The 12052-nt window shown below is 41.2% G+C and overlaps 2 protein-coding genes across 3 annotated transcripts in view; both read right to left on the bottom strand.

The window, feature by feature from the left end:
- The window catches only part of noc3l (NOC3-like DNA replication regulator), a 22535-nt gene extending 19396 nt beyond the window's left edge, over positions 1–3139 (bottom strand). The window contains exons 1-5 of the mRNA XM_015398114.1: positions 2990–3139; positions 828–1032; positions 631–754; positions 396–550; positions 239–316 (exon numbers count right to left, since the gene is read on the bottom strand). Of these exons, the coding sequence (XP_015253600.1) occupies positions 239–316; positions 396–550; positions 631–754; positions 828–1032; positions 2990–2998 (571 nt within the window). The 5' untranslated portion in view covers positions 2999–3139. The remainder of the gene's footprint in view (positions 1–238; positions 317–395; positions 551–630; positions 755–827; positions 1033–2989) is intronic.
- A 2308-nt stretch (positions 3140–5447) lies between these two features.
- Positions 5448–9842, bottom strand: LOC107099839 (zinc finger protein 664-like). 2 transcript variants are annotated; one of them, XM_015398112.1, is made up of 5 exons: positions 9480–9842; positions 7397–7550; positions 7236–7282; positions 7063–7159; positions 5448–6664 (listed from the first exon to the last, which is right to left on the bottom strand). In XM_015398112.1, exons 1-5 carry the CDS (start codon positions 9657–9659, stop codon positions 5655–5657), a joined length of 1488 nt encoding a protein of 495 aa, XP_015253598.1. In that variant the 5' UTR covers positions 9660–9842; the 3' UTR covers positions 5448–5654. The 2 variants fall into 2 exon arrangements, with proteins under 2 accessions (XP_015253598.1, XP_015253599.1); XM_015398113.1 differs by having other exon boundaries at positions 7236–7279.
- Between the last annotated feature and the right edge of the window lie 2210 nt (positions 9843–12052).

Here is a 12052-nt window from a genome sequence, read left to right as displayed (position 1 = left end):
CTGAATTGAACTGTAATGCACCACCATCAATTACATCTAGTGGAGACCTCAATTATAGAAAACTCCTGTCAGACTGCAGCTCTTTCTGGAACTCTGGTTTAATCAGCTGCTGTAGGACAACTTTCTATTTTTTCAAAGGTTCATTTCAGTGCAGCTAAACTGCAGACTACTGTTCTACATGGAACCTGAACATCAGCTAATCATCACACCCAGACCACCATGTTGTAGCAAGTCCCACCTTCCTCCTGCTGCTCTGCTGTTTCTGCAGGTTCTTCATCATTTTCTTCCTCTTCTTTGTCCTTTGGATGCGGTTTAACTGTTGGGGACAAACAGAGCCTTCATGTTTACAGGTGGCTGCAGGGGTCAATCAGACGCTGAGTAAATGTGAAAGCTACCTTTCTCCATGCTCCTCGGGATCACTCCACTTTTGTCTTTTATAGGAAGCAGCTGGATCATCTCCTTCTCCTCCACCCTCGCCATCTTTCTAGGAACCTTCTCGTAACCGCGGACCACGTCGGCGCTCCTCTTCTTGCCACTGTGGACTGGCCCACTGGAAAAAAAAAGTCAGACATACCTCAGTCTCCATCAGCTCAATCAATCGCACATTGACCATATCAGTGTGTGCGTTACCATGACGACAGGTCTCTGGTTATAAAGGAGGCTTTCTGGGCCATGGCGGTCAACTGTTCCAAGTCTGCATCATCCATCATGTCTGTGGGAAGGCTGTCCAGGAACTCTTCCTCCTCCTCTTCCTCTGTCAGACGGATGAGAACAGTCTTACTGAAGAACTAAAGTGACGCATGCGTTCAAACTTAGGCGCACCTCACCTGGTCTCTTCCTGTACGTCTCCAGGGGGCGGGGCATCTGCAGGCTGGCGCCCTTCATGGCCTGCCGCAGCCTCTTCTGCTCCTTGCGCTGCTTCTTGGCCACATTCTGCTGCTTCATCTGTCGGTTCTTCATCTTGTTCTCCAGCTTCATGCCGCTCGTCTTCAACAGACGGCGGAACGTCGGCCGGCGCTTCTTTGAGCGTAGCTGTGGGGCGGGGCACAAAAGAACACGTTTCCATTTCAGCAAGATGCTTCTAATAAAGTGCAACCTTTTGAATTCTGAGGATTTTAGAAGCAACTTCAGCCTAAAAAAAATATATAAAACAAATTTATTGAAGAATTTATCTCTTAGCTTTCAGTTCTAAATGGAAACCTCTAACAGTTTGTGAAGGTCCTGGTCAGAATTCTGACCTCATCAGATAAAAAAAGGGAAATACGATCAAACTTGTCTGATAAACCAAGAGACATCAAAAGTGATAAACGTATGGATTTATTTTGATCTCTTACAAAAATTTCAACAAAACACAATGAAAACCTCAAGAAAACCCAACAAAAGACTTTTTTTTTTTTTACTAAACATCTTCACTAAAATCGTAGAAAATAGGATTGAAAAAGTTCAAGTAACTTTTTTAAACAAAGTTTTTAGAGCCGGCGTGTCAGGTGGACCTGTCGATTGCACAATTAAGCCACAAACGGCCATAAATTGTGCCAAATATATATTTTATCTCATAAGTCTAATTAGAGTCAAATAGAAAAAAAATTGTCAAAATGTGTTTTAATTTCAATAAAAAGTGGTGATTGCAAATGTAGTGGGACAAAAATGCGCTCCATAAAAACAAGCGTTTGTATTGGAACTGAAGTGAAGAGAACATGATCTACAAAACGTCATCTGCATTTTGTAAAAACTCAATCTACAAAAAAAAAAAAAAATGAAAATAATAGAAATTTAATAAAGATGAAACCTGTAAAAAAATAATTAGCTTCAAAAGTTTTGAACAAAGAAAAAAAATGCATAAATTTTTTTTCAGTATGTTTTTCTAGATTACATTCATTTCAACATTTTTATTTACAAAACGTGTTCTTTGCTTGCAAAAATATTTGGAACAAAATTCTCTCCATAATGCCTATTTTGATCTTCATTAAGGAGGACAGGTGTTTTTCTTTATGAGTTTTTGACCTACTTCATGCTGACAGGAAGGTTCTGTTCAAGTTATTTATTGAATGTACAGCTCTGCATAATAAAGCATGGAGCAATAAAGATATTTTTAAATACTCAACTAATAATGTGTATGATACATATATCACTTTGTATGGGTTAGTTTGTTGCAATTCTCTCCTGAGTAGAGGAAGGAAACCTCAACCAGAAAAGCAACCTCTAAACGATAATAAAAATGGGTCTAATTCCAACACCTAGACGGGCAATTAGTTAACCACAAAGCAGATTGTTTCAAACTGTTTTATCATGTAAATATATTAAAGCATTGTCTGCTTTAAGTGTTTACTTCAGATGTTTTTTTTAGCAAATTATTTTATGTCTGAGCCTGGTTCTGCTGGAGGTTTCTTTCTTCCTGTTCAAAGGGAGTTTTTCCTCTCCACTGTCGCTACAAGCATGCTTAGTGTGAGGGATTGTATCCAAGAGTCGATGCAATCAACTGGTTTTCCTAAGTTAGAAAACTTTGAATCAATCTGACTGGATGATCTGGTTGAACTGTAAAGTGCCTTGAGATGATGTGTGTAGTGAATTCACACTATAGAAATAAACTGAATTGAATTGCAAGAAAAGGAAAAACATCAAAGGCAAAAAGTGCGCCTCACAGCTGTGTGTGTTTCTGAAGCAGAGACCTGAGATCACTGCCAAAAACACTATGGAGGAGTGTTCAGGTCCTCAGAGTGATAGGATAATACTGCCTCTGATAAAGTCAGACACGGTGCGACCCTGACTGACCCAGATCCATCAGAACCGGACCTTCTGTTAGCTGCAATCATTCCCCTGATCCGCAACCGGCATATTTTAAACGCAATTAAAACCTTCAGTGAAGTTAAAGCTCAGAACTTTCCATCGGTTTTAATTCTTCCTGATCCTGACCGTCAGGAGCTTAGTCAACTAGAACCGGAACTTGCATATAATCCTAAAGCTAACATGTCGTCTCTCTCTCTCTCACCGGGCCCATGGCGGCAGGAAGTCTCCTCTCTTCTCCTCTCCTGCTGGTTCTTAACAACTAATGCTGCTTGTTAGGGTAGAAGTTACAGATTTAATGCTGAACCAACACGTGTGTATGATCATGCACACACAGCCAAGGAAACCGACTGACCCGGAAACATAACAGAAAGGAGTGCGCCAGAACAGCGCCACTTGGCGGGCGGAGGACCGCGGTTAAAACAAACAGTCTAAACAGGGAAGGAACTCTATCAGCATATTATTATTGGCCAATTTATTTTGAAATACATTTTAGAATTTTTTTTACTTTGTTTAACAGTTTGGTTAAGGAAAATAAGCAATTTTTATCCTTTATTTCCAAGAGTACAAACCAAAATGTTGTAAGCAAGCACATATGAAAGATCTCAGAAAACATCTGCTTTGTTTTTTATTTTTTGTGCCTAAGTATTTTCTGTAGCTTTTATCACTGTAATACTTTTACTCATTCTGCGTTCTGTTCATTGTTGCAATAAATTTATAGGGGAGAATGAAATCCTGGCCAGCTCACCAGGGGAGTGACAGCCTAGTGATGGAGCTTTGAATCCTGAGGTTCTGAGTTTGAAGCCCACAAACACAGACTGACACTGTGGCTCCCTGAGCAAGACTCTTAATCCCACACTGCTCCCTGGCAGTAGGCTCCCATGATGGCAGCCCATTGCTCCCCAAGGGGATGGGTTAAATGCAGAGGTATATTTATCCTATGTGAGATCAATAAAGTTCAATTATTTTATTATTATTAAAAACTTGAAATAATATAAAAAATTTAAACTGATATGCACAAAACATAAATATACAATCACTCTAGCAAAGGGGAGGGGGGTCATTACTGTAGTCCACCCTATACTTAAGCTGTTCAGCTTGGCCGTACCATTCTCTACCAAGGCTGCAAGTGGATTAAGTTCACTGTAAAAAAAGAAATAAAAAACTTGAAAAGCTGCAAAAGTCCTTAGAGATAACCTCAGCCTTGAGATAAGCAAAATACCAAATACTTTTAGCAGTCGGTTTTATACAATTGATCAACTAAAACAGTTTCTTAGGTCTGGTCGTATCCTTTCCTTCCAATGCCTGGATTTGTAGAATAACTGTATGTTTTTCTTTTTTATTAGCTTAGTTTTTAATATTAATCAGATGCTATTATTAGTTACTCAATAGATAATTAGCCTTCTTACCAAATTCTTTTTTTAAAACTTTACTTGAGTAATTCTTGGTTTGCTACATTTTGAGTAAAAATATGTCAAAGTAGTGCTACTCTACCGACCTCTGATGACCTATAACCTTTAAGGGCGACATCAAAAAAGTCTGAATAATGTACAAGCTTACTGTATTTAATAGAACAAAATCCGCTCCATGGCTTTCTCTTTACTCCCAAACTCATTTTACAACAAATCTCTGATTGAATAAATTACCTGCATTTAGATAAACATGTTGAAATGTTAGTCTTTTCATATTCATATATGTTTACTTCCAATTCTTTCAAGAACATAAAGAAATGATAAAACATCTCACCAGTCGACATCTGACATGCAGTTCACGTCGCAGGTTGATGCTCAATGTGGCATTTTGTTTTCAAACTTATCTAATAGAAACTGACAGAACATGTTTTCCCTGACAGGAATCAATTAGAAAAATAGAAACTTTATATTTGCTAAATTTGTTGTCCAGCAGTTTGGTACCCATGGAGCTTCTCCTGCTCCACATCTGCTAAAACTCCATTTACCTTCTCAATGTTTCTGATTATCCTCAAAGTAGATGAATTAAACCATCTGATACATATTGGTATTTATTTTGCACAATAATAACCAAAATTTTTCTTCCAAGCTTATAAACAGTTCAAAACAGAGAGCCTTACATCTGGCTGCTTACTTTTTAGCAGTTTGTGTCCCAGAAATCACTGGAAGAGCAAAGATTTAGAGCAGCTCCAGAGTCACATGTGGCTCTATTATCACAGAACGACAAATTATTTTGATGGTCAAGGCAATAAGAAAGGTTTTAAAAAATATCAGCACTGAATTTCTACAACAGCAGGGTCACAGTGGTAAAAGGCTTTTAAAAGATTTTTAATATCCTTTAGCTTTAACTGTGGGGTTGGTATTTTTAGGAAGGCTAAATGTTCATCATTATGTTAACCCATGATATTTATAATGGATTACTCAGCTTGCCTTATTCTACAAAACTCTGAGTTTTTCTTGTTGTAAATGTACATTATGTTTTTCTTCTGATTTCATAAAATAGAAATAATCAAATCTTGGTTTAACTTAATGCATTTGGCAAAAATAACTGTAAAACACAGTGTGGACTTACATTGAAGGCAACCAGACTTTTACAGATTTTCAATTACAGCTGCTCATAATTCAGCCCTTAACACCTTTTTTTTCCTCGAGCCCCTGTACTTTAGAAAAACCACAGCTGGATGGATTGGCTTTGTTAGATTTATTCATCTTTTGAAAAAGTGAAAAATATACTTTATAATTTATAAAACACATTCAAAGGAGGCCTCAGAATCAACATAATTCAAATTGAGAGTTCAGACTAAACAAAACATCAGAAAAGGATGTCCTTGTTGTGGAAAGAGAGGTCTCCATGGCAACAACACTGTGGAAAAGTTCAGTGTAGGTCCGTTTCTTAGCAGCTCATGCATAGCAGCACTTGTGCAGCTTCAGGTACCGCTGGTCGGCGTACCTCTTGCCACACCTGTCACAGATGAACTGCTTGCCGCCGGCGTGAACGTGCCGCTTATGGGTCCTCAGGTGGCTTCCCTGGCTGAAGGCTTTGCCGCAGATGTCGCAGATATATGGTTTCTCTCCTGTGTGAATGCGTAAGTGAAGCTTAAGGCTGTTGGCATTGTTGAATGTTTTGTCACAGGATTTGCATTGGAACGGCTTGTCCATGGAGTGCGTGCGACTGTGGGAGATCAGGCTGCTCTGCTGGCTGAACGTCTTGCCGCACTGCTGGCAGCTGAAAGGCCGCTCGCCTGTGTGGATGCGGAGATGGATCTTCAGGTTCACAGATTGTCGGAACGTCTTCCCACAGAGGTCACAACTATAGGGCCGCAGGTCACTGTGGATCCTCTGGTGGTTCTTCAGGTTAACCGCATGGCGGAAAGCTTTGGGGCACTGCTCGCACTTAAATGGCTTCTGGCCAGTGTGGATAAGCTGGTGTGATTTCAGGGTGACGGCACGGGTGAAGCCCTTTCCACACTCATTGCAGATAAAGACCTTCTCTCTAGTGTGGGTGAGCGTGTGGCGCTGCAGGTTCTGTGGCAGGTTAAAGCGGCGGCCACACACATCGCAGCTGTATGGTTTCTCTCCTGTGTGGATGACGGCGTGCATCTTCAGCTGAGCCGGCTTTGAGAACCGCTTCCCGCACTCAGGACACTCGAACGGGCGCTCGCTGACGTGCGTGCGCATGTGACTCTGCAAGCTTTGCCGCTGGTGGAAGGCGCTGCTGCAGACGCTGCAGGTGAATGGCTTTTCCCCCGCGTGGATGAGCTGGTGAGACTTCAGGTGGCTCTGAGATGAGAAGGACTTCTCACACACAGAGCAGGGGTACGACTTCAGGGAGACCAACAGGTGAGTTTCAGAGACGGCAGAGGACTCTGGCTTCTGCAGCTCAGACTGTGGAGCCGCTTCCACACAAGCTCCTGGGAAAAAAACCCAACAGAAAATAATCAACAGGCATAATCTGAACATTTTGATTTTCTTTTAATGCAAAATAAAGTATTTCTATTACTTTTTCTTTAGCCAACAAGTTTACTTTATAGAGCTTAGCAAGCACATGCTCTCATTGCTTTTTTCCCTAAATTTCACTTCTGTTAGTTGTCAGAATTGCAGTGCCTTTGCCAAGGCATTTGGTTTTACCAATCATCAGGGGGAGTGATGGCCTAGAATTAATAAGAGAGCAACATTTGAGGAGAAGCTCTGTTTAGATCTCCTGGTTACTTGGTTTTCTAGAAACATCAGCTTTCAGCTTTGTGTCAAAATGTCTGCAACATTTTCCAAGCGTGTTTTATTTATCAGCAGACATGGATCGTGCTCTCACTTTCTCTAATGGTTCCCAGGTCAATCTTCCCGTCTTTATCTTTAATGCTGACTGCTGGAAAAAACGGCGCCTCCAAAGCATCACTTCCTCTTCTGACCTGCAGGGACCAAATGTCCAGATATCAGTGATGTCAGCGGGGGGAACACAGACATGTCCGGGTCGGACAGACTTACCTGGGTCACGCTTTGGTCTCTGACTCCGTAGGAGTGCTCAAGATCTGCTGGGAACAAATAATGTTACTAATGATGATAAATGACAGTAAGAATGACATCATCCGCATGTATCTACTTGGAGTGGTGGGTGACATTTGTGGGGGCGTTGCCTGCGATCATACCCCGGGTTGTGTTGTTGAGGATGTTGAGGATGCTGGGCTGTGGCTTCTTACTGCTTTGACCCAATTGTAGATCAAGTCTGGCTTTGTCAATGATGTTCAGGATCTTCCCCAGAGCTTCGTTCCCCAGAGTCTCCATGATGGAGGCAAATCTCACCTGTCAGGTTACAAAGAGGAAAAGAAGTTTTTTTTTAAGTTTTCCAATAACAGAAAATGTCAGTAATTTTTTGATTGAAGGGACATTTCTCCTTAGAGAGAATCTAAATGAGAATCCAGAAAAATCACGGGAGATCGACAGGCGGATTGGTGCAGCGTCTGCCGTGAAGCGGGCGCTGTACCGGTCCGTCGTGGTGAAGAGAGAGCTGAGTCAAAAAGCGAAGCTCTCGATTTACCGGTCGATCTACGTTCCTACCCTCGTCTATGGTCATGAACTCTGGGTCATGACCGAAAGAACGAGATACAAGCGGATACAAACGGCCGAAATGGGTTTCCTCCGTAGGGTGGCTGGGCTCTCCCTTAGAGATAGGGTGAGAAGCTCGGTTATCCGGGAGGGACTCGGAGTAGAGCCGCTGCTCCTCCACGTCGAGAGGAGCCAGTTGAGGTGGCTTGGGCATCTGGTTAGGATGCCTCCTGGACGCCTCCCTGGTGAGGTGTTCCGGGCACGTCCCACCGGGGGGAGGACCAGGACACGCTGGAGGGACTATGTTTCTCGGCTGGCCTGGGAACGCCTTGGAGTTCCTCCTGAGGGGCTAGAAGAAGTGGCTGGGGAGAGGGAAGTCTGGGCCTCCCTTCTTAAGCTGCTGCCCCCGCGACCCGACCCCAGATAAGCGGAGGAAGATGGATGGATGGATGGATGGAGAAAACTGGAATATAGAGTACATGTGACGTGGCTGCTGTCTGTTTGCTGGTCGGCATATGAACCACCTGCAGCATAACACAGTGAGATATTCACTACAGAGATGTTGGAGATCGGCCTGTTTTTCAGTGTAGTCCTGTTTCTCTGACTGTGCTCTCTTCATCCTGTGACATGGGAGCTGGCTCGGAGCTCGTCTCTGACTGTGCTCTCTTCATCCTGTGACATGGGAGCTGGCTCGGAGCTCGTCTGCCTGGCTGCTTCCTGGACGGAGCCGCATTTTACAGTTGCCTCTTCTATCTGTGCTTCTTTTTCTATCTCTGCTTCTGTCTCCTTGAACCCCAGTCGGCCTCAGCAGATGGCCGCTCACACTGAGCCTGGTTCTGCTGAAGGTTTCTTCCTGTTAAAAGGGAGTTTTTCCTCTCCACTGTCGCTACAAGCATGCTTAGTGTGAGAGATTGTATTTGAGTCAATGAGTCGATGCAATCAACTGGTTTTCCTTAGATAGAAAACTTTGAATCAATCTGACTGGATGATCTGGTTGAATTGTAAAGTGCCTTGAGATGACATGATGTGAATTGGCGCTATAGAAATAAACTGAATAGAATAAAAAAGGCAGAGCAAGGGATATCTTTGCCATTGCTTAATGTATTGTTAGTAGTATAATTATCATTGATGATGTGTGAGTTTGCACACCTTCTACCTTTAAAATATTTTTTAATAAGTCTAACTAGCAGCCATGGTTTGGCTTCTACTCTCCCCAGCAGTTTAATTCAGGCTTTATTACATTCAGTTGTACAGTAAATCTACTATAGGATGTCCTGATATGTTGTTTATATCTGAGCCTGATGACATTTGCTGATGATCTTGGTTATTGTAATTGATTTGATTTATTTTGTTTTCTTGTTGCATTACTTCAATAAATACACTGATAATGAAATTAGAAATGATTACAGGAAATTGTCCATTTTGCTTTAATGTGTTATTTGCTGATATATTATTTATTTCTCCACAAATCTTGACAGCATTTAATTTAAATGGAAGAGGTTATTTTGTTTAATTTAAATGAATGTGTTTATATTTTCATTGCTTCCTTATCAAACTGCTATCATGATTTCATTTCACAAATATGAAATATTGCAGTGCATGTTTTAATGTTGAAGCAGTATGTATGTTCTGCAGGTCTGTGGGGGCTGCAGTGGGACCCCAAACACACAGTAAACTCCTCCTTACCAACTTCTCCTCGTCCTCCGCCTGCAGTCTCCCCGCCTCGTGTCTCTCCTCGCCGGGCCCTTGGGTCCTGCTGACCAGCCTCTCCTCCTCCAGCCTCAGCAGCTCTGCCACTGCAGCCTGGGCCAGATCCTCTATGACAGCAGCGAGCTGAACGTGCATGGAGGCCGGGGAGCTCATCATGGCCGCCTGGGACTCAGCGGATCTCTGGTTGGAGGTAAAACCAGGAGAAAAACAACCTGAGAGGAGATTATCGACACAACCCGCAGCCCTAACTCCTCATCTAATCATGCCCCGGGTTTAACGGCGTTCGCTTTCTGTTTTGTAGAAATCTCGAACATTTACAGACGACAAAACATCCCAACTTCCTCTACAAACCCCGCCTACTTCTGCTACGGTGGCCGAGGAAGCACAATTCCCTTTCCATTCATTTTCATTACTGTTAAAAGGATTTTAATAAACAATTTTGAGCCGATGAGACTATGGAGGACCAACTCTGCCATACTTAAAAATAAATACAGAAATAAATAAAAAAATAAGCATACAATTAATTGCCACCAAAAATACAATAAACAAATAAATGTAGATAGAAATTAAATTATACAGTGAGATATAAATGTATATATCTCTTTTACCGTAATTGGTTTCTTTATTTATTCGCCTTTGTCATAATTACCTCATTTATTAATTGTCCATTATAATCTTCAACTTTATTTATTTATTACTTATTTTTTAAGTATTTATTTATGTGCATGCGATAATATTTTTGTCTGTATTATTCTTTCTTTGTATTTTTTTACCCTCTTTATTTCTTAAACGCTATTTATTTCTTACGGAGCCCGTCTTATGACATGGTCAAAAAAAATGTTTAATTGTGGCCACGAAGTAGTATTTCGCGGCCACGCAATAAGTATAAAGTGCGCACGAAATACTACTTCTAACCACGCAATAAGTATAACGTGCGCACGAAATACTTATTAATAATATCAATAAATCCGCCCCTGTTTTCAGGCTTATGTTAACTGTAATGACTTATCTTGGACAGGCTGCTATGTAAACGGGCCTTTAGTCCTTCGTTTAGCTATGCTGCGGTTGTTTACACTACGCCTTTTCCAGCTAAAATAGCGTCTTAGCAACAAATGTCACGTGACTGGCGGAGACCGACTGGGTAAGCAAATCGAGCGCGCCTTAGACCTTAGAGAAGGCGCGCTCGATTTGCTTACCCAGTTGTCCAGGAATAATATTAATATTATTAATAAGTATTTCATGCGCACGTTAAACCTATTGCGTGGAAAACGAAGTAGTATTTCGTGCGCACGTTATACTTATTGCGTGGCCACGAAATACTACTTTGTGCGCACGAAATACTACTTCGTGGCCACAATAAAATTTTTTTTTTGACCATGTCATCAGAGGGGCTCCGTAATTTCTGCTTGTCCTTTTTACATTTCTGTATGCATTTCTGGATCATTATGTAAATGAGGAGGGGGTGTGTCCTAGAGAGTCAACTTCTACTCAGTATCTGCTCAGTTTAATATCAGTTTAAAGCTGTTCACTCTAACAGAGAAGGACCTTTCTCTTCTCTTTCTCCTCTGCCTACATCTTCTCCATACAGATCATATCTGCCACACTCTTACAAATTGTGGCTGCCTATAAGATGTGCATTATACTACTAGACAAGTAATGAATGCACGTTTTGTTGCTTAATTGGATCACTCTGCATTTATCACATAAACATATTTACATAATTTCCTCCTTCTATTGTGTTCAATACAATTCAAGAGTTCGAGACAAACATCATTTGGACAGTTGCAGGTGTTATTTTACAGTAGCCTGATAAACCAGACTAAATGTGAGATTAAATGTGTAGGCAAAAATTATTTTGGCCGCTAGCAGGTGGGGCTAGTTTACTAGGCTAATTTTACAGCACAGACCCGCACACCTCGGTGCCTCCCGTCTTTCATACATGGCTGTCAATATTTTCTATTAATTCCTCACTAATGAGAAAACAGAATCTCTCTAGAGTTCATCCTACTACTAAAATACAAAACTCGATCAGACTATCTTTGTCTTTAATGTTGGTGTGTTCCTCTGTTACAAAAGGTGCGCTGTAGGAGGATTATGTTTTAGAATTTTGTGTACATTATGCTGTGGCCACTTATACGTTACATCAGGAGAACAAGTCTGTACCCGAATTAGTTTTTCAAAATTTTATATATATATATATGGACCTTTAAAAAGTGTATAAAAATAACAGAATAAGGTAAAAAAAAAAAGTATAGAAAAATAGAAAAAACAAATAAAATACCGTGCTTTCTGATAAAGCTTATAGTTAGAGAGGCTCAGGTTATCCTGAGCTATCTCTATAGTTCTGCTGCTATAGGCTTAGTCTGCTGGAGGACATAGGGACCCCTTTTTCATCATTCTGCTTCAATCTATCTCTATTTTCCTACCCTTCAGAATTTCTTTGTTCAATCTCTAACACTATGCTCTCTCTGCTTTTTTCTCATGCTGAGTCTGGTTATGCTGGAGGTTTGTTCCTGTTAAGAGGGAGCTTTTTCTCTCCACTGTTGCTA

Source organism: Cyprinodon variegatus, unplaced genomic scaffold (genome assembly GCF_000732505.1).
Source record: "Cyprinodon variegatus isolate N-32 unplaced genomic scaffold, C_variegatus-1.0 Scaffold912, whole genome shotgun sequence".
NCBI lineage: Eukaryota > Metazoa > Chordata > Actinopteri > Cyprinodontiformes > Cyprinodontidae > Cyprinodon > Cyprinodon variegatus.
The sequence above is the reverse complement of the archived record's forward strand: the minus strand, read 5'-3'. Positions and strand labels throughout refer to the sequence as shown.